Source organism: Salmo salar, chromosome 23 (assembly GCF_965601325.2).
Source record: "Salmo salar chromosome 23, fSalSal1, whole genome shotgun sequence".
In the NCBI taxonomy this organism is placed as follows: Eukaryota; Metazoa; Chordata; class Actinopteri; order Salmoniformes; family Salmonidae; genus Salmo; species Salmo salar.
In genome coordinates this window covers 20,971,719-20,993,466 of record NC_138313.1, presented here as the reverse complement: position 1 = coordinate 20,993,466, position 21,748 = coordinate 20,971,719, and the positions used below count along the sequence as shown (strand labels likewise).

Genomic DNA, 21,748 nt, shown 5'->3' with positions numbered 1-21,748 from the left:
GCTTTTCATCACATTTCCATATGAATAGCTCATTAGTACTTAGCACACCAGCCAGCCAAAGCCCATATTTGACTCATTCCACCATCTTTGGAAATAGGGCCATGACATGGTTGCTAATGACAACCAGCAAGACTGCTTCTCAGCAGCTCACGTGTTTGGTATCTAGATTATGAGTCTTTCTGTTGCTGAGAGGTCCGCCTTTCATTTGCTGGGGTTGGTCGCCACCTGCTGTTAGGGATAATTACAGGAGGCCTAATGTAGCTGCCACCCTGCTGGTTAAAGTATTATAACCCAGAGTGGTAATTCTGTGGTTAAACAGCATAGTGAACGCAGTTTGGAAGGTAAAATCATTTACCTCCGTTTATTATCCTATTATGAACCAAACCATAAAAAGGATGACATTCTCAGTGTGTATTCCAGTACAGCATTTTTATTCATTCATAGGGTATACTATTCATTTTTCTATAAAATATATTACCTTTCAGTCCATGAAAGCAGAACTAGATATAAATATTTCATTTAATAATAAGCAACAACTCATTTTCAAGTTTCAACCATGGCAATCAACGTTCACAGCAGTCAAATTGCATTGCGGATTTAGAAATAACATTCTAATAGACACATTCCTTTCTTTAGTCGAGCTTAGCCACATAGCTTAGTTTACATAAACAATAATAATACAAAATAAAGTGTAACTCTCAATAATGATAATAAAAATGCTCCAATGTTTGGCCCCTTAGCATTATAGCATGACAGTGTTTTAGCAATTTTTTTAAGTGCAGACAACAATTCAGTAGATTTTCAAAAGTAGCAAACACCATTCGAATAGCTGCAAAACAGTTCAGCAGGTTTCCATTGAGATGACAGGAAAGCAGACAGTGAGGGCAAGGGACAGACAGAGACCGACTAGGAATAGCATGTGTGTGTTCCAATAATACAGCAGTAGGTAAGTTATGCTTAGTGATGTCCGTATCATTTTGCACTCGAAGACATTTATCTTCCCCTCCCCCTCTCTCTCTGTATTCGTGTGTCCCCTCTCTCTAGAGTCTCGTTTCTCCCTCGCATATTTCTCCTCTTCCACGTCGGACAAAATGCTGCCCAGTTGTCATGACAACCCTCTGGCTGGTTGGTCTGAAGCAGCTTAATTCCATGGACATTACAACAGCTCGCTGTTAACAGACGCTGAGTTGACGCTGTCTGGAAGAGCACAGAACGAGAGACATTCCTGATTACGGACTCATCTCATTAAAAGCAATTTGATCAGATAATTAACAACAGTGAAGTCATGTTTGAGTTCTATTCCGACCTAAGGGGTGATTGAAAACGTTGCTTTGTTTAGTCTGAGACACACACACACACACACACACACACACACACACACACACACACACACACACACACACACACACACACACACACACACACACACACACACACACACACACACACACACACACACACACACACACACACATTTGTCCCCAGATATTCATATTCTTGTGAAAGAGTTCTGGTCCCCACAATGATAGTAAAACCAAAAACACACAAATATAGCTTTATCCAAAGAAATATATGTTTTTATGCATTAAGTATGAGAGGAAACACATGCTCCCATTCTCACAGAGACAGAGGCAGAGAGAGAGAGAGAGAAAGAGAGAGACAGAGAGACCAGGATAGTCCAAGGATTTGTTTCTGTTCTGGAGTAGTCTAGGTTTTTTCACAGGAGGTTTGCGATTTGGGGGCTTCTCAAGATTATTAGGGCCATCCCTATCAGTGCCTGGGGTAAATGAACACAGGAAATATTAACACACACAAACACACACACATGGATCAATACAAGCATACTGACTAACTATTGGAAAGACAGACAGACAGACAGACAGACAGACAGACAGACAGACAGACAGACAGACAGACAGACAGACAGACAGACAGACAGACAGACAGACAGACAGACAGACAGACAGACAGACAGACAGACAGACAGACAGACAGACAGACAGACAGACAGACAGACAGACAGACAGACACATACAGGCTGACAGGTGTACCTGTGTCACAAGACATAGCCTTTCTGTTCCTCTGGGGTTTCACTGGGGCCTGAGGTCTCACTGCTTCCTCACCTGCACACCATATACCACCGTCAATCATACACTGTCATACTCTGTCATACACTGTAATGACAAAATTATATTGATTTAATTTGTTAATACCTTGACTGAAAGCCCTGTCAGCCAATCCCAGCACTGGCTTGTTGAATGCAGATGGTGCAAGATGTGGGATAGGCCTTTCATTGGCATACTCAATTGGAGAAGACACATAGGATGTCTTTGGCTGAAAATAAATGTGGCACAAAATCACAAAAATTATCAATTAATATCTAAACATAACCACACATACACTCAGTGGCCAGTTTATTAGGTACACCAATCTAGTCTCGGGTCAGACCCCCGTTGCCTCCAGAACAGCCTGAATTCTTTGGCGCATGGAAACGTTTCTCAATTGGTATCAAAGGACCTATCGTGTGCCAGGAAAACATTCCCCAAACCCTTACACCACCAGCACCAGCCTGTATCGTTGACACCAGACAGGATGGGGCCATGGACTCATGCTACTTACTCCAAAACCTGACATTTCCCTTAGCATGGCGCAATAGAAACCGGGATTTGATGGAGCAGTCAATGTTTTTCCATTCCTCAATTGTCCAGTGTTGGTGTCCGCGTGTCCCCTGGAGCCACTTCTTATTTTTAGCTGATAGGAGTGGAACACGGTGTGGTCGTCTGCTGCAACAGCCCATCCGTGACAAGGACCGGTGAGTTCTGCATTCCGAGATACCATTCTGCAAACCACTGTTGTACTGTGCCGTTATTTGCCTGTTAGCTTGCACGATTCTTGCCATTTTCCTTCGACCTCTCATCAACAAGCTGTTTTCGCCCATTGGACTGCCGCTGAGTGGATGTTTTTTGTTTGTCGCACCATTTTCAGTAAATCCCAAAACACTGTCGTGAGGCCGTACGTTTCTGAGATACTGGAACCGGCGCGCCTGGCACTGACAATCATACCACGCTCAAAGTCGCTTAGGTAACTTGTTTTGCCCATTCTAACGTTCAATCGAACAGTAACTGAATGCCTCGACGCCTGTCTGCCTACTTTATATAGCAAGCCACAGTCACGTGACTCACTGTCTGTAGGAGCAAACCATTTTCGTGAACTGGATGGTGTACCTAATAAACTCGCCGGTATACTATTATATTCACATAAATATGACAACCAGAAGTATATATAAAGACAGACAGACCTTTTCAGGAATGGGAGGTGGCTGTCCCTCTGCATCTCTGCCTCTATCTCTCTCTTTCCTTTCCATTCTTCCACCATTCCTATCTCCGTCTGCTTCCTCCTCTGCACCTGAAGATAAAGATGGAGTAACAATATCATTAAAACCGCAATATGTAACTTTTTGGACGACCCAACTAAATTCACATAGAAATGTGAGTTATAGATCTGTCATTTTCACTGAAAGCAAGTCTAAGAAGCGGTAGATTTGTTTTATGTGCATTATTTCTATGCTTCGCCTTCTTAAGTTGCATTTTTGCGTCTTTTACTTTCGGTTTTGTACACCAACTTCAAACAGCTGAAAATATATTTTATAGCGGTTTAGATGGTTCTCTACACTGAATCATCGTACCAAACCATACACTTTGCTTGTTTTGTCACATAAGCTGAAATTATGCGAACTATTCCAATTTTAGCAACCAGGAAATGGCGGAGCGATTTCTGCATATTGCACCTTTAAATCAACACAACAATGTGTAAGAGACAGGTGCAGTACCAGAGCTCTCCGGTAGATGTCTCTGTCTCAGTTTGGACTGGTTGGGTTTGCTGCTCTGGGGAGGAGGGTCTGGTTTAGATGCATTCATAGAAACCCGTCCAGGGGGAACCCCTCCTCCACCCCTCCACCCTTCCACCTGTCCTACAGCAGTGTCTGAGTGCAGATGTCTGTCCGTCTGTGTGTCAGAGTACTTCTGTCGGTCCACGGTTGCCTCCATGTTTTTCTGGGAGTCAGTCTCACTTTTAGGTGATGGAGTCCTGTCTGATGGGTAAGGGGGCAGAGGCCTCTGAGCTAGATGCTGTCCCTGGGCTTGTCTGTCAGACTGTCTCCCTGACTGTCTGCTCTCTATCCACTGTCTGTCTATCTGTATGTCTGTCGGTCGTCCCTCTGCCCATTTTCTGTCTGTCTGTTGTCTGCTCACCGTCCACTGTCTATCTCGATCAAACTGTCTGTCGATCTGTCTCTGTGTGTGTCTGTCAACTGTCCACTGTCTTTCCATGTGTCTATCTGCATGCCTGCTCTCTGTCCAATATCTGTCCATCTGTCTCTCTGCTGTTCTTCCCTCTGTCCATGTTTTGTCTGACAGTTTGTCCTCGGTCCAGTGCCGGTCAGAGTGTCTGTCAGCCGGTCTTATTAATGTCCTCTCTCTGTCTGTGTGAAGCCCCTCTGTCCACTGTCTGTCCACCTGTCTGTCCTCTGACCAATGTCTGTCAGTATCTGCAGGTTGCTCGTGCGCTGTCTCTAGCTTTGATGGCTGTAAATAACACAGAGGAAAAGATGAGAAGAGATATTATAACCATGAACTCATCAACCAGTATGAATGTTTTCTACCACAAGTGATACAGCATAGACTGTACCTGGCTGGGTGAGTAGAAGGGGTGTCTGCTGCCCGGCATGCCAGGCTGTGGTGGTATGCTCTGCACTGGCTGCAGGCTCAGGCCTACTGGCTCCTCCCCCCTCTGGTCCTCCACCTTCCCATCAGCCCCCTCACCAGGAGAGCAGGCCCTGGCAGCAGAACGAGGGGGCTGCAGCAGCGTGTAGACATTCTCAGTGGCTGTCCTGAGAGAGAGAAGAGCAAAGAGGACAGTCAGAGAAACAATGAGAGTCAACCAAGAATTTGCTCAGTGGCCCCTGGATTTTATTTGATTTGGTGTAGATAACAATTGGGGCCTGTTTAGGCTTTCTAACCTAGCAGGATAAGCTATAATAATGTTTTAATATTGGGATAGAATATATTACCCTTGCATAATTCTTTACATCTTTATTCATTAGACTACATCATCATTGCCATCATTCTGTTGCATCTCATAATCTGAGTGGGAGAAGGGCAACAGCTGTCATCTACATTTGTTTTATACACACTGGTGACATCTACATCTGTTTTACACACACTGGTGACATCTACATCTGTTTTACACACACTGGTGACGTCTACATCTGTTTTACACACACTGGTGACGTCTACATCTGTTTTACACACACTGGTGACATCTACATCTGTTTTACACACACTGGTGACATCTACATCTGTTTTACACACACTGGTGTCATCTACATCTGTTTACACACACTGGTGTCATCTACATCTGTTTTACACACACTGGTGACATCTACATCTGTTTTACACACACTGGTGTCATCTACATCTGTTTTACACATACTGGTGACATCTACATCTGTTTTATACACACTGGTGTCATCTACATCTGTTTTACACACACTGGTGACATCTACATCTGTTTTACACACACTAGTGACATCTACATCTGTTTTACACACACTGGTGTCATCTACATCTGTTTACACACACTGGTGACATCTACATCTGTTTACACACACTGGTGTCATCTACATCTGTTTTACACACACTGGTGACATCTACATCTGTTTTACACACACTGGTGTCATCTACATCTGTTTTACACACACTGGTGTCATCTACATCTGTTTACACCCACTGGTGTCATCTACATCTGTTTTACACACACTGGTGTCATCTACACCTGTTTACACACACTGGTGACATCTACAGTGCCTTGCGAAAGTATTCGGCCCCCTTGAACTTTTCGACCTTTTGCCACATTTCAGGCTTCAAACATAAAGATATAAAACTGTAATTTTTTTGTGAAGAATCAACAACAAGTGGGACACAATTATGAAGTGGAACGAAATTTATTGGATATTTCAAACTTTTTTAACAAAAAACGGAAAAATTGGCCGTGCAAAATTATTCAGCCCCTTTACTTTCAGTGCAGCAAACTCTCTCCAGAAGTTCAGTGAGGATCTCTGAATGATCCAATGTTGACCTAAATGACTAATGATGATAAATAGAATCCACCTGTGTGTAATCAAGTCTCTGTATAAATGCACCTGCTCTGTGATAGTCTCAGAGGTCCGTTTAAAGCGCAGAGAGCATCATGTAGAACAAGGAACACACCAGGCAGGTCCGAGATACTGTTGTGGAGAAGTTTAAAGCCGGATTTGGATACAAAAAGATTTCCCAAGCTTTAAACATCCCAAGGAGCACTGTGCAAGCGATAATATTGAAATGGAAGGAGTATCAGACCACTGCAAATCTACGAAGACCCGGCCGTCCCTCTAAACTTTCAGCTCATACAAGGAGAAGACTGATCAGAGATGCAGCCAAGAGGCCCATGATCACTCTGGATGAACTGCAGAGATCTACAGCTGAGGTGGGAGACTCTGTCCATAGGACAACAATCAGTCGTATACTGCACAAATCTGGCCTTTATGGAAGAGTGGCAAGAAGAAAGCCATTTCTTAAAGATATCCATAAAAAGTGTCGTTTAAAGTTTGCCACTAGCCACCTGGGAGACACACCAAACATGTGGAAGAAGGTGCTCTGGTCAGATGAAACCAAAATCAAACTTTTTGGCAACAATGCAAAACGTTATGTTTGGCGTAAAAGCAACACAGCTCATCACCCTGAACACACCATCCCCACTGTCAAACATGGTGGTGGCAGCATCATGGTTTGGGCCTGCTTTTCTTCAGCAGGGGCAGGGAAGATGGTTAAAATTGATGGGAAGATGGATGGAGCCAAATACAGGACCATTCTGGAAGAAAACCTGATGGAGTCTGCAAAAGACCTGAGACTGGGACGGAGATTTGTCTTCCAACAAGACAATGATCCAAAACATAAAGCAAAATCTACAATGGAATGGTTCACAAATAAACATATCCAGGTGTTAGAATGGCCAAGTCAAAGTCCAGACCTGAATCCAATCGAGAATCTGTGGAAAGAACTGAAAACTGCTGTTCACAAACGGTCTCCATCCAACCTCACTGAGCTCGAGCTGTTTTGCAAGGAGGAATGGGCAAAAATTTCAGTCTCTCGATGTGCAAAACTGATAGAGACATACCCCAAGCGACTTACAGCTGTAATCGCAGCAAAAGGTGGCGCTACAAAGTATTAACTTAAGGGGGCTGAATAATTTTGCACGCCCAATTTTTCATTTTTTTATTTGTTAAAAAAGTTTGAAATATCCAATAAATTTCGTTCCACTTCATGATTGTGTCCCACTTGTTGTTGATTCTTCACAAAAAATTACAGTTTTATATCTTTATGTTTGAAGCCTGAAATGTGGCAAAAGGTCGAAAAGTTCAAGGGGGCCGAATACTTTCGCAAGGCACTGTACATCTGTTTTACACACACTGGTGTCATCTACACCTGTTTACACATACTGGTGACATCTACATCTGTTTACACACACTGGTGACATCTACATCGGTTTACACACACTGGTGTCATTTACATCTGTTTACACACACTGGTGTCATCTACATCGGTTTACACACACTGGTGTCATTTACATCTGTTTACACACACTTGTGACATCTACATCTGTTTTACACACACTGGTGTCATCTACATTTGTTTACACACACTGGTGACATCTACATCTGTTTTACACACACTGGTGTCATCTACATCTGTTTTACACACACTGGTGACATCTACATCTGTTTTACACACACTGGTGTCATCTACATCTGTTTTACAAAACACTGGTGTCATTTGCATCTGTTTTACACACACTGGTGTCATTTGCATCTGTTTACACACACTGGTGACATCTACATCGGTTTTACACTGGTGACATCTACATCTGTTTTACACACACTGGTGTCATCTACATCTGTTTTACACACACTGGTGTCATCTACATCTTTTTACACACACTGGTGTCATTTACATCTGTTTACACACACTTGTGACATCTACATCTGTTTTACACACACTGGTGTCATCTACATCTGTTTACACACACTGGTGACATCTACATCTGTTTTACACACACTGGTGTCATCTACATCTGTTTTACACACACTGGTGACATCTACATCTGTTTTACACACACTGGTGTCATTTACATCTGTTTACACACACTGGTGACATCTACATCTGTTTTACACTGGTGACATCTACATCTGTTTTACACACATTGGTGACATCTACATCTGTTTTACACACACTGCTGTCATCTACATCTGTTTTACACACACTGGTGACATCTACATCTGTTTTACACACACTGGTGACATCTACATCTGCAGTGCTCTCTGGCAGCATGACCATTCCTCATATCAATACAGCACTGCTTCCCAGCACTGCTTAATAGTACACATGGTACACAGAGCATGCACTTAATGCTCATCATACTAACAAAGGGACAGAGAGAGGATGAAAGGTAGAGGGAGAAAGAGAGAGTGAATGAGAGTGATACAAAATCTTAAAGAGGTAAGGGGTAAACGTGTTATAAAGTGAAAGTGAAGATCATGCGACACTGATATAAATCATGCTGTGTAGATTGCACGGCTTTATATATATCATACTACCTGGGTGTGTGTGTGTGATACTGAGGATTCACAAACCCTGTGGGTGCCGTGGCAACAGTGTGACACTCCTCCCCACACCCATCTCCGCCAGACTCTGGCCCCTGATTGGAGAGCGTTGAGTTGCGGTTCCTACGGAAACCAAAGATGGCCAGCATATTGCGTCTTTTCTTTCGCCTGAGAGAGTGGGCTTTATGGAGAGAGGACAACTGACTGACATAGGGAAAAAGAGATGGAAAGGGTAGAGAGAGATGAGGGGAACAAAACAGGAAGAAGATAAAGGGTGAAGACAAAAGGCAGATATAAAGAGAGACAAACTGACCATAGCTATACAGTAAAAATATGTGCAAAACATTAGGAACACCTTCATAATAGTGAGTTGCAGCTCCCACCGCTCAAAAGAAGAGCCTCAATTCATTGGGGCATGGACTTGAAAGCGTTCCACGGGGTTCTGGCCCATGTTGACTCCAATGCTTCCCACAGTTGTATCAAGTCGGCTAGATGTCCTTTGGGTGGTGGACCATTCTTGATACACATGGGAAACGAGTGTGAAAAACCCAGCAGCATTGCAGTTCTTGACACACTCAAACCAATGTGCCTGGCACCTACTACCATACGCTGTTCAAAGGCACTTTTATTTATTTTAATTTTAAATTTAACCTTTATTTAACTAGGCAAGTCAGTTAAGAACAAATTCTTATTTACAATGACGGCCTACCAAAAGGCAAAAGGCCTCCTGTTGGGACGGGGCCTGGGATTAAAAATATCAATGTTTTTATAAAAACATAGAACAAAACAGAGCAAAATAGAAATTGGCCTATAACAGTTAAGATCAGCTTGATCTCCCCCTTTAAATAAAGGACGCAACGTGGCTTCCTTCAAAGCAATAGGAACCTCCCCAGAGAGGAGAGACAAGTTAAAAAGGTCAGATAGGCTTGGCGATGATAGGGGCAGCAGCCTTAAAGAAGAAAGGATCTAAATCATCTGACCCAGATGTTTTTTGGGGGTCAAGTTTAAGGAGCTCCTTTAGCACCTCGGACTCAGTGACCGCCTGCAGGGAGAAACTTTGTAGCGGGGCAGGGGGAAAAGAGGGAGGAGCATCGGGACTGGTTGCATTAGAAGTCGTGGGAGATGAGGAAATGTTGGACGGGCAAGGAGGCATGGCTGAGTCAAATAGGAATCCTGACTTAATGAAGTGGTGATTTAAAGAGCTCAGACGTGCTCCTTGTCAGTAACAACCACATCATCAACATTAAGGGACATGGACAGCTATGAGGAGGAGGATTAATTCTCCAGGTCTTGAACCGTTTTCAAGAACTTCTTGGGGTTAGACCCACAGAGAGATAACTGCTCCTTAAAGTAATTAACTTTGGCCTTCCGGATAGCCTGAGTGCACTTATTTCTCATTTGCCTGAACGAGAGCCAGTCAGCCTGAATATGCGCGTGTCTTTCGCAAATGGAATTCTTGAGGTGGAGTAACTCTGCCAGATCACGGTCGAACCAGGGACTGAACTTGTTTTAATTTCTCATTTTCTTTATGGGGGCGTGTTTGTTAACAATACCACTGAAAATATTTAAAAAAGAATGTCCAAGCATCTTCGACAGAGGGGATCAAGCTGATTCTATACCAATTTACAGAGGCCAGGTGATGAAGGAAGGCTTGCTCATTAACGTTTTTTAGCAAGCGTCTATGAAAAATCAGGACAGGCCGTTTCACTGAGCAGCCATTACGAACGCAGGCTGTAAAACAGTGATCACTAAGGTCATTACAGAAAACACCAGACTGATACCTATCGGGATTATTTGTGAGGATAACATCAAGGAGAGTAGCCTTTTCTGTTTTTTTTGGAGTCATACCTTGTGGGATTGGTAATAATCTGAGAAAGATTTAGGGAGTCCCATTGCTTTAGGACCTGGTCAGGTGGTTTAAGCATGTCCCAGTTTAGGTCACGTAGCAGGACAAATTCAGACTTAGTGTATGGGGCCAGGAGAGGGCTAAGGTCATTTAGGGTACAGGCCGGTGCTGATCATGAACGATAACACCCAGCAACAGACAACAAAAAGCTATTTGAAAGTGTAATGCTTGAAACAGCAAATCAAATTGTTTGGGGACAGACTTGGTGGAGACAACTGAGGACTGAAGGTGATCCTTGGTAAAGATTGCCATTCCACAGCCTTTGGAAGATCTGTCTTGCCGAAAAAGGTTGTAACCAGAAAGGTTAACATCAGTGTTTAAAACACTCTTTCTTAACCACGTCTCAGTAATAACCAACACATCTGGATTGGAGCTGTGAACACACACTTTCAACTGATCCATTTTAGGTAATACGCTTCTAGTTCAGAAAACCCAGGCTTTTACGAGAGCAGAAATCAGTGAAGCAGATATCAGAGCACAAGTCAGAATTGGGGCTAGCAACAGTAGATGAGCCAGGGTGTACATGCACATTTCCAGAATCAGGGCACGGCACTTCAATATTTTGTATTACCCATTCACCCTCTGAATGGCACACATACACAATCCATGTCTCAAATGTCTCAAGGCTTCAAAATCCTTCTTTAACCTGTCTTCTCCCCTTCATCTACACTGATTGAAGTGGATTTAACAAGTAACATCAATAAGGGATCATAGCTTTCATCTGGATTCACATGGTCAGTCTGTCATGGAAAGAGCAGGTGTTCCTAATGTTTTGTACACTCAGTATATGTCTATATCATAAGCCTGTTCAGTTTGTCCCTAGTCAGCAACTGTACTTTCACTTATTCACCCTGTCATCAGTCCCTATATGTTTCTCTGGGCAGCTACCTCACTGAAACACTTCCTGGCAGTGAGAGACGTTGCAAGGATACAATTCATGGCACACAACGCTTTATCCAGAGTACATTAATTTAGAAATATGCTTAACAGTAAATGTAATAATACTAAAAGCATCTACTTAACCAGATGATCTGCTGTGTGGATGTACTTTAGCATGGACCAGCATTACTCTGCCGGCATGTGACAAGAGGAGAGGGTACTCTCTAAAGCTATTACTAAAGGCAAAGCTCACCTAAAATCCTTATCCTGAAAGTAGTCTACGGACTAATGGAAAGTAGGCCTATGCTAAATGATTTGAGTTGTAGTTACTTTGGAGGTGATTCATGCAATTTAGATCATGCTTATAGTGTGCCATTCACCCCTATTTGTTTTTGAGAGAGAGAGAGAGAGAGAGAGAGAGCGAGAGAGCGAGAGAGAGAGAGAGAGAGAGAGAGAGAGAGATCTACCTATCAGGGAGAACTCTCTTGGAGTAGAAATCTGGGAGTCCATCATCAAGAGGAGTGACAGCTCCGTTTTCTGTGCAATGCTGGTGACGGGGAGAGAGATATTTCAGAATTACGATACTATTCTTAAACATCCATTTATATTCCAGAAATAAAGACTGATTTCCCACACTGTTTGTAAGAGCTTATTGGAGGGGCTTACAATTTATTTTTTAATGTTCTGTTTGTAATAATACAAATGGTTTATACTAGCTTCAGAGAGATGACTTAACCCAATTGGAGTAATTCACTTAGTATAGATTACCCTGGACCCAATCCAATTCATTCTGAAAAATAGAGCAGCACGCTGCCACTGCCGGGAGGCCCTAACATTTGGGAATATGCGGTGGGAATTATGCATGAACCATAAATTAAGTCAAAGTTGTATTATCATTACTTTAATCACATGAATAATGGTTCTTTTGGAATAGAAAATGTGCTTGGGCAAGCATGCAAAATGTATAAATAATGGCAATACTAAATGCTTGTTAAATAAACCAGATGTATCAATATTAACATCAGGTCTATTTAACAAGCAATTAATATACCCATTAGTTATACATTTTGCTTGTATCATAAGGGAATATTGTCTTTGTAGTGGTCATTAGCAATGCAAATAACATCTGTATTCTGTCTTATTAATATGCAAGTATCTCGATGTAACTCCATGAGTTTTTAAAGTTCACTTATATTAACTATGTGTTGCCATATCAGTATCTCCTTAAATGTATAATTTATTAGCTAATATATCTACGTCCTTATGCTTCTGCACTCAGATGAGAAATCTACTACAGCAGGGGCCTCTCGGTGTATACAATATTCATAAGTGAATATATAAGTGAATATAGAGCCTGTATTTCCATATTCATAGTTCAGTATCACACAGTCAGCAGTTCAGTAGTATACAGTACCATTCAAAAGTTTGGGGTCACTTAGAAATGTCCTTGTTTTTTAAAGAAAAGCACATTTGTTGTCCATTAAAATAACATCAAATTGATCAGAAATACAGTGTAGACATTGTTAAGGCTGTAAATGACTATTGTAGCTGGAAACGGCAGATTTTTTACGGAATATCTACATAGGCGCACAGAGGCCCATTATCAACAACCATCACTCCTGTGTTCTAATGGCACAGTGTGTTAGCTAATCCAAATTTATCATTTTAAAAGTCTAATTGATCATTAGAAAACCCTTTTGCAATTATGTTCGCACAGCTGAAAACTGTTGTGCTAATTAAAGATTGGCCTTCTTTAGAATTAAAAACTGGCCTTCTTTAGACTACTTGAGTGTCTGGAGCATCAGCATTTGTGGGTTCGATTACAGGCTCAAAATGGCCAGAAACAAAGACCTTTCTTCTGAAACTCGTCAGTCTATTCTTGCTCTGAGAAATGAAGGCTATTCCATGTGAGAAATTACCAAGAAACTGAAGATCTCATACAACGCTGTATACTACTCCCTTCACAGAACAGCGCAAACTGGCACTATCCAGAATAGAAAGAGGAGTGGGAGGCCCCGGTGCACAACTGAGAAAAAGGTACATTAGAGTGTCTAGTTTGAGAAACAGACACCTCACAAATCCTCAACTGGCAGCTTCATTAAATAGTACCCGCAAAACACCAGTCTCAACATCAACAGCGTAGAAAAAGAAAAAGACATATCTCAGAAAAAGCCATATCTCAGACTGGCCAATAAAAAGAGAAGCTTAAGATGGGAAAAAGAACACAGACACTGGACAGAGGAACTCTGCCTAGAAGACCAGCATCCCGGACACTCTAATGTACTTGTCCTCTTGCTCAGTTGTGCAGTTGAGTATCTGGGGCATCAGCATTTGTACGAGATCTTCAGTTTCTTGGCAATTTCTCACATGGAACAGCCTTCATTTCTCAGAACAAGAGTAGACTGATGAGTTTCAGAAGAAAGTGTAACGGTTGTCTTCATAAATGGACCAAGGCGCAGCAGGTATGTGAATACTCATGGTTATTTATTACCAAAAAAGAGTAAAGCATCCACTTGAAAAAACAATGAAGGTGACAACAGTAACAGTTTTACAGGCTATAAACGCAGTGTAAAAACAACCACCCACAAACCCCAGTGACAAACAACTCCTACATATATGACTCCCAATCAGGAACAACGATCCCCAGCTGTTCCTGATCAGGAGTCACAAGACACACAGAACAATCAAACACACACACACGAGACTGCCACGTCCTGACCCCCTAACTACTACAACAGCTCCATCTGCTGGTCAGGACGTGACAGTACCCCCCCCTCAAGGTGCAGACCCCGGAATGCACCTAACCACAAAAAAAAAAACATCCCCAACAAAACCCATAAACACTAACCCTAAACAATAATGGAGGGAAGGGAGGGTGGCTGCCGTCACCGACGGCACTGTGCTACACCCTCCCTCCCCAACCCACCTATCCTGGAGGTGGCTCAGGTGCAGGCCGTGGACCTCGCTCCACCTTTGGCGTCGCCCACTTTGATGGCGCCGATAGCTGCGCCGGGCAGACGGACCACTCGGGCTGGACCGGGGGACAGGAGGGCCCCTCTGGCTGGACCGGAGGGCAGGAGGGCCACTCTGGCTGGACCGGAGGGCAGGAGGGCCACTCTGGCTGGACCGGAGGGCAGGAGGGCCACTCTGGCTGGACCGGAGGGCAGGAGGGCCACTCTGGCTGGACCGGAGGGCAGGAGGGCCACTTTGGCTGGACCGGAGGGCAGGAGGGCCACTCTGGCTGGACCGGAGGGCAGGAGGGCCACTCTGGCTGGACCGGAGGGCAGGAGGGCCACTTTGGCTGGACCGGAGGGCCACTCTGGCTGGACCGGAGGGCAGGAGGGCCACTCCGGCAGTTCAGGGCAGTCTGGCCACTCCGGCAGTTCAGGGCAGTCTGGCCACTCCGGCAGTTCAGGGCAGTCTGGCCACTCCGGCAGTTCAGGGCAGTCTGGCCACTCCGGCAGTTCAGGGCAGTCTGGCCACTCCGGCAGTTCAGGGCAGTCTGGCCACTCTGGCGACTGTTGACAGGCGGGCCGCTCTGGCGACTGTTGACTGGCGGGCAGCTCTGGCGACTGTTGACTGGCGGGCAGCTCTGGCGACTGTTGACTGGCGGGCAGCTCTGGCGACTGTTGACTGGCGGGCAGCTCTGGCGACTGTTGACTGGCGGGCAGCTCTGGTGACTGTTGACTGGCGGGCAGCTCTGGTGACTGGCGAGGCTGGGTTTACGCACTTGCAGCCTGGTGCGTGGTGCTGGTACTGGGTGTACCAGATTGGGAACACGCACCTCCAGGCTAGTGCGGGGAGCTGGCCTGGGGCTCCATTCTTGCCCCGCAAAACTGCCCTTGTGCCCACCCCCAAAAAAATTCTTGGGGCTGCCTCTCGAATTTCCTAAAGTCTTCCATCGCCCTGGAAACGCTCCTCCTTAACTCGGCCCATGTCCATCCTTCCTCCTCGTTCCTCTGCTGCTTGGTCCTTTGGTGGGTGGTTCTGTAACGGTTGTCTTCATAAATGGACCAAGGCGCAGCAGGTTTGTGAATACTCATGGTTATTTATTACCAAAAAAGAGTAAAGCATCCACTTGAAAAAACAATGAAGGTGACAACAGTAACAGTTTTACAGGCTATAAACGCAGTGTAAAAACAACCACCCACAAACCCCAGTGACAAACAACTCCTACATATATGACTCCCAATCAGGAACAACGATCCCCAGCTGTTCCTGATCAGGAGTCACAAGACACACAGAACAATCAAACACACACACACGAGACTGCCACGTCCTGACCCCCAAACTACTACAACAGCTCCATCTGCTGGTCAGGACGTGACAGAAAGTTATTTGTTTCTGGACATTTTGAGCTACTAGCTTTGTACGAGATCTTCAGTTTCTTGGCAATTTCTCACATGGAATAGCCTTCATTTCTCAGAACAAGAATAGACTGACGAGTTTCAGAAGAAAGTTATTTGGTTCTGTACATTTTGAGCCTGTAATCGAACCCACAAATGCTGATGCTCCAGATACTCAACTAGTCTAAAGAAGGCCAGTTTTATTGCTTCTTTAATTAGGACAACAGTTTTCAGCTGTGCTAACATAATTGCAAAAGGGTTCAATTTGCCTTTTAAAATGATAAACTTGGATTAGCTAACACAACGTGCCATTGGACCACAGGAGTGATGGTTGCTGATAATTGGCGTCTGTACGCTTATGTAGATATTCCATAAAAAATCTGCCGTTTCCAGCTACAATAGTCATTTTCAACATTAACAATGTCTACACTGTATTTCTGATCAATTTCATGTTATTTTAATGGACAAAAAAATGTGCTTTTCTTTCAAAACCAAGGACATTTATAAGTGACCCCAAACTTTTGAACAGTAGTGTATATTCCATACGGGGTGAGATCCTGATGTCAGCTTCCTCTTACTGTGTCAGAGGGGGCGTGTCCTGCTCGGTGCCTCCGTGGGGGCCTTGGCCTAACCCGCGTCACATGATGTAGAGGTGCACCCTGGGTAGGGAGTTCAGACAGCCCCTCACAGGATGCGGAGCGAGAGAGGGCTGAGAAAGAAGAGGACGTAGAGGGGGGCGGGGAGGAGCTGGAGTCATCACACAGGCCTGAAATAGAAAGCGAAAAAAAGATGGAAAGATGACGAGATGAGAGCGAAACAGATGCATAAAAGGGAGAGAAATGGAGAAGGAAGCGGCGATGGGGTAGAAGTTCCCTTAGCAGTCGTGTGGTGCTGTCATCTGTGCTTGAAATAAATACTGTTTAAAAACTACAACAATTGGCAACTGCACTCAAATATGTTGAGGCAGTAATGGGTTCAGGTTGGCATGCACACAAGCCATTAATGGCTCACTCAGAGAGAGAGAGGAAGGAGAATGAGGGAGAGGGAAAGAGGGAGAGAAAAACAGACACAGCAGGACACAGTCACTAATGGACCTATAAAAGAGAGAGAGATGGGAGGAAGAGAGCGATAGAGGGATATAGAGATAGTGGGACGGAGACATACTCACTCAGTCTGGTTGAAACGGGTCGTATTCGTCTAGTTCTAGAGCTGTGCTTTTTAATGGCAATTGTGTCCTAGAGAGGGAAGAGAAAGATGTCAAAACACCAACACACATCCTAAACAGACGATGTCAACACACAATGCTTACTATGCTGGTGCCCAGCTCCTCGTCTGTGATGTCCAGAGAGTCTCTGTGTCTGTGTGACCTCCGGCCTGTCCCTCCATCACATGTCCCCTCCCAACGCTTCACCTGGGACACCTGACGCGTCTGGGACAGGGAGCAGACACTACACATGAATAAATGTATTATGAAGGTTGTTATGAATGATACTGCAACGCTCATAAAGGTGTTATGACTGGTTTCACAAAGGTGTTATAAAGGTTGCTATGAATGATACTGCAAAAGTGTATACTGGTGTTATGAATGCCTTATGTGTGCCCCTTCAAGTAAAGTGTTACTGGTTATGGTAGGCAAAAGGTGACAGAATCAATATCCGGCCTACAGACAGACAGACACACAGACAGACGACAGCATGTCTATACCAGGGTCTTTTGAGTGGCGTAGAGCTCCTGCAAGATCTGATCCACAATGGAGTTGGTGAGATAGGAAACCACTGAGAGCTTCACCTCTCTGGGAGAGGGGGAGAGAGACAAAGAGAGGGAGAGGGAGCAGGAGAGGGAGGCAGGGCGGAGAGGAGGGGGAAGACAGTATGATGGAATGAGTTCACAGATACCCACACTGATTAAATTGAACAAATAAGACTGCATCACTAATCTTCATCCTTCAGCTCCCCCTCTTCCTTCCTTCCTTCCTTCCTTCCTTCCTTCCTTCCTTCCTTCCTTCCTTCCTTCCTTCCTTCCTTCCTTCCTTCCTTCCTTCCTTCCTTCCTTCCTTCCTTCCTTCCTTCCTTCCTTCCCTCCCTCCCTCCCTCCCTTTCTTACTCCAGCGCGCGGTGGATGTCCTGAGCTGCTCGCTCCATCAGGGCCGTACGGATGGCTGAGCGAGGGATGGACACACGCTCAGAGACGGACGAGAGCGGAGGACTCAATCTCTCTGCTGCAGAGGAGGACAGCGGGCACAGCTCACGACAGAGAGACACCATGGAGTCAACTATCACCTGTCAATCAACAAGCCAAATAAACAATCAATAAACCAATCAAATATTCAACCAATCCCTGTGTTGCTTAATTTACATTTTTTTTAATGAAGAAGTAAATCAAAAGTTTATATAAATATGTGATGTATTGAGGATTGCACCTGTAGTTCCTTGTCGGCTGCCTTGGCCAGTTCTCCTGCCAGTGAGTCCAGTCTCTGTCTGACTGGCCCATCTACTGACAGCACATGAGCTAGCTCACAGAGGGAGGGGTACAGCTGAAAATGAGAGAAAGAAAAAAGAGAGAGAGAAAGAGTGAGTGTGTGTGTGAGAGAGAGAGAGAGAGAGAGAGAGTCATATTAATACACAAATAATGGGGCCGATGTGTGACATTGGGATCAAAATGTCAAAATGATTTCAATGCAGTTCCACATGTATAAAAGTTAATATATGCAAATGTACCCATTAACTCAACCAATACAACAACATAGACAAAAGACTACATCTTTTAAGCAGGGTTCATACAGACATTGGCAAGTCAAATTCAATGTTATACAATTGTATAATTTTAATAATTATACATATAAGGCTTAATATATATCCCTAACCCCTCCCCCCAAAAAGCATGCAAAAAGTGTCAAAAAAGTAGGCCATTAACACTTTAACAATAATGCATTTTTTAGGCCTTGCCAATGCATTGATATTCAAATTATTATTACAGTACATTCTAAAATATGTGAGAATAATGTGGACATTGCCTGACTAAATCGATTAGATGCATGCATGGTGATTTTTCTGTAACCGACGCGGGCACACATAACAAAGCTATGAATAGCGGTAGCATTAATCTCACCATTTGAATCTCACCATCGCTGTTTTTCTAATGCGAATTTGACCAAATACCAGGTTCTTTTTTTAATCGAAGGATTTGTATGGAAAGCCAAGTTGAAGGCAACATTAGATCTTGTCGTCCTCAAAATAACCACACATAGTTTTACTCAACAGAGTAGCGCAACACCCTTCAATTGAAGCAGCGGGAAACAAACGAAAGTGGTCATCTCTCACAGAAATTTATAAAAAATGAAATCACGGATAATTATAAGGGAGCAGGAGAACTTATAAATTGGCTACAATAATTACAATGACTTTTCAAGCAGCAAAATTTAGAAAATGTCTGATTTTCAAGGGAATTTTCCGGTAATTGAAGTACAAGTTCAAGTAGGCTACTTCAAGCCTCTTGAATTTTTTGGACATTCCTCATGAACACCTTTTTTTCCAGCCCTTGGGCTGTTGTTGCATTGCATGTGCTATCACAACAGCTGTTCATCACTTGACTGTCATTCAGAAAATTCCTTCCTGGATCAGATGAGGATGTGTGAAAATATCATGGCATAACTAATCAGCTGGACACCAAATGCACATCCAACAAAACTAAACTATTATGCATAATTATTGAAGAACCATTTTAATGACACTATCGATTTAGGTTTTAAGTATCAAGGTAAGGTGACTGTCGGTTACAAGTATTTGATTTTGCAATCGCATTTATTATTTTCGATTTGTGTGCCCATGAAAACTGTTCTCAACCCGTAACATAAGACGACGCGAAATGTTACGTAGTTACAGTGCATTTCTGAGATCTCTATACAAGAAAAAGCTAGATCCAGTATTCTTAGAGTTCAATTTCTAATTGAACTGATTAATGCTTAATATATATAACGACAACTTACACTGCCATAAATGCAAGGACAGAAAAGTAATGTTTCATGTCACACGATTGAGGACAAATCCGTCAAGACACTAAACATGATAAACGGATAAACAAAGGTTTTAAATCAACTTGTGAATTTTATTGAATATAGCTATGATCCCACCTTATATCTTAATGTAATGACATGGGAAAATTGTGCCAGATTATTATCAATGGCCTATCAACAGCTGTAACAAGTTGTCCAGTGTGTGAAATCCTCACAGGTACCCTAGTTTAAAGGAAGACCACATACACTTGAACACTCAACTACAATCGAGAGATTAGAGAAATGATTCAGGTATGCACACACACTCACCGCGCGAGAGTTCCTGGCCTCCTTCAGCACTTGTTTAGCAGCTTGAATCTCCTCCATCTCCCCAACTCCACGCAGCACACACACCTGCTGCTGCACACGCACACACAGACGCTCCATCACCTGGGAAACAGAGAACAGAGAAGCAGGAAGAGTGTCAGCAAAGACATACAATGCATACGTACTGTGTGTGATTGAGAGACAATGAGTTGAGACATCATCAGAGCAATATTATTGAGAGACAATGAGTTGAGCCCTCGTTAGAGCAAAAAGCCATCATTAGAGCAGTATTATTGAGAGACAATGAGTTGAGCCCTCGTTAGAGCAAAAAGCCATCATTAGAGCAGTATTATTGAGAGACAATGAGTTGAGCCCTCGTTAGAGCAAAAAGCCATCATTAGAGCAGTATTATTGAGAGACAATGAGTTGAGCCCTCGTTAGAGCAATAAGCCATCATTAGAGCAGTATTATTGAGAGACAATGAGTTGAGCCCTCGTTAGAGCAAAAAACCATCATTAGAGCAGTATTATTGAGAGACAATGAGTTGAGCCCTCGTTAGAGCAATAAGCCATCATTAGAGCAGTATTATTGCTCTAACGATGGCTCAACTCATTGTCTCTCAATTACACACATAAAACTAACACACATATCCAGTGCATTCGGAAAGTATTCAGACCCCTTGACTTTTTCCACATTTTGCTACGTTACAGCCTTACTCTAAAATTGATTAAATAGTTTTTTTCCCTCATCAATCTACACACAATATCCCATAATGACAAAGTAAAAACAGGTGTTTTAGAAATGTTTGCAAATGTATTAAAAAGAAAAAACTGAAATATCACATTTACATAAGTATTCAGACCCTCAGTACTTTGTTGAAGCACCCTTGGTAGCGATTATTACCTCAAGTCTTCTTGGGTGTGACACTACAAGCTTGGCACACCTGTATTTGGGGAGTTTCTCCCACTCTTCTCTGCAGCTCCTCTCAAGCTCTGTCAGGTTGGATGGGGAGCGTTGCTGCACAGCTATTTTCATGTCTCTCCAGAGATATTAGATCGGGTTCAAGTCCAGGCTCTGGCTAGGCCACTCAAGGACATTCAGAGACTTGTCCCGAAGCCACTCCTGGAGTTGTCTTGGCTGTGTGCTTAGGGTCGTTGTCCTGTTGGAAGGTGAACCTTCGCCCCAGTCTGAGATCCTGAGCACTCTGGAGCAGGTTTTTATCAAGGATCTCTCTGTACTTTGCTCGGTTCATCTTTCACTCAATCCTGACTAGTCTCCCAGTCCCTGCCGCTGAAAAACATCCCCACAGCATGATGCTACCACCACCATGCTTCAACGTACGGATGGTGCCATGTTTCCTCCAAACGCTTGGCATTCAGGCCAAAGAGTTCAATCTTGGTTTCATCAGACTGGAGAATCTTGTTTGTCATGGTCTGAGTCATTCTGGGGCCTTTTGGCAAACTCCAAGTGGGCTGTCATGTGCCTTTTACTGAGGAGTGGCTTCCGACTGGCCACTCTACCATAAAGGCCTGATTGGTAGAGTGCTGCAGAGATGGTTGTCCTTCTGGAAGGTACTCCCATCTCCACAGAGGAACTCTGAAACT

General features: G+C 43.7%; 1 protein-coding gene across 1 annotated transcript in view; it reads right to left on the bottom strand.

The window, feature by feature from the left end:
• Positions 1 to 414: 414 nt before the first annotated feature.
• Positions 415 to 21,748, bottom strand: part of LOC106584134 (capping protein, Arp2/3 and myosin-I linker protein 3) — a 52,141-nt gene continuing 30,807 nt past the window's right edge. The window contains exons 25-39 of the mRNA XM_082967950.1: positions 20,148 to 20,267; positions 18,246 to 18,359; positions 17,930 to 18,105; positions 17,531 to 17,618; positions 17,136 to 17,255; positions 16,995 to 17,061; positions 16,405 to 16,592; positions 11,948 to 12,027; positions 8,726 to 8,899; positions 4,687 to 4,888; positions 3,830 to 4,583; positions 3,299 to 3,405; positions 2,214 to 2,334; positions 2,052 to 2,123; positions 415 to 1,197 (exon numbers count right to left, since the gene is read on the bottom strand). Coding sequence (XP_082824076.1) covers positions 1,157 to 1,197; positions 2,052 to 2,123; positions 2,214 to 2,334; positions 3,299 to 3,405; positions 3,830 to 4,583; positions 4,687 to 4,888; positions 8,726 to 8,899; positions 11,948 to 12,027; positions 16,405 to 16,592; positions 16,995 to 17,061; positions 17,136 to 17,255; positions 17,531 to 17,618; positions 17,930 to 18,105; positions 18,246 to 18,359; positions 20,148 to 20,267 — 2,424 coding nt within the window. The 3' untranslated portion in view covers positions 415 to 1,156. The remainder of the gene's footprint in view (positions 1,198 to 2,051; positions 2,124 to 2,213; positions 2,335 to 3,298; positions 3,406 to 3,829; positions 4,584 to 4,686; positions 4,889 to 8,725; positions 8,900 to 11,947; positions 12,028 to 16,404; positions 16,593 to 16,994; positions 17,062 to 17,135; positions 17,256 to 17,530; positions 17,619 to 17,929; positions 18,106 to 18,245; positions 18,360 to 20,147; positions 20,268 to 21,748) is intronic.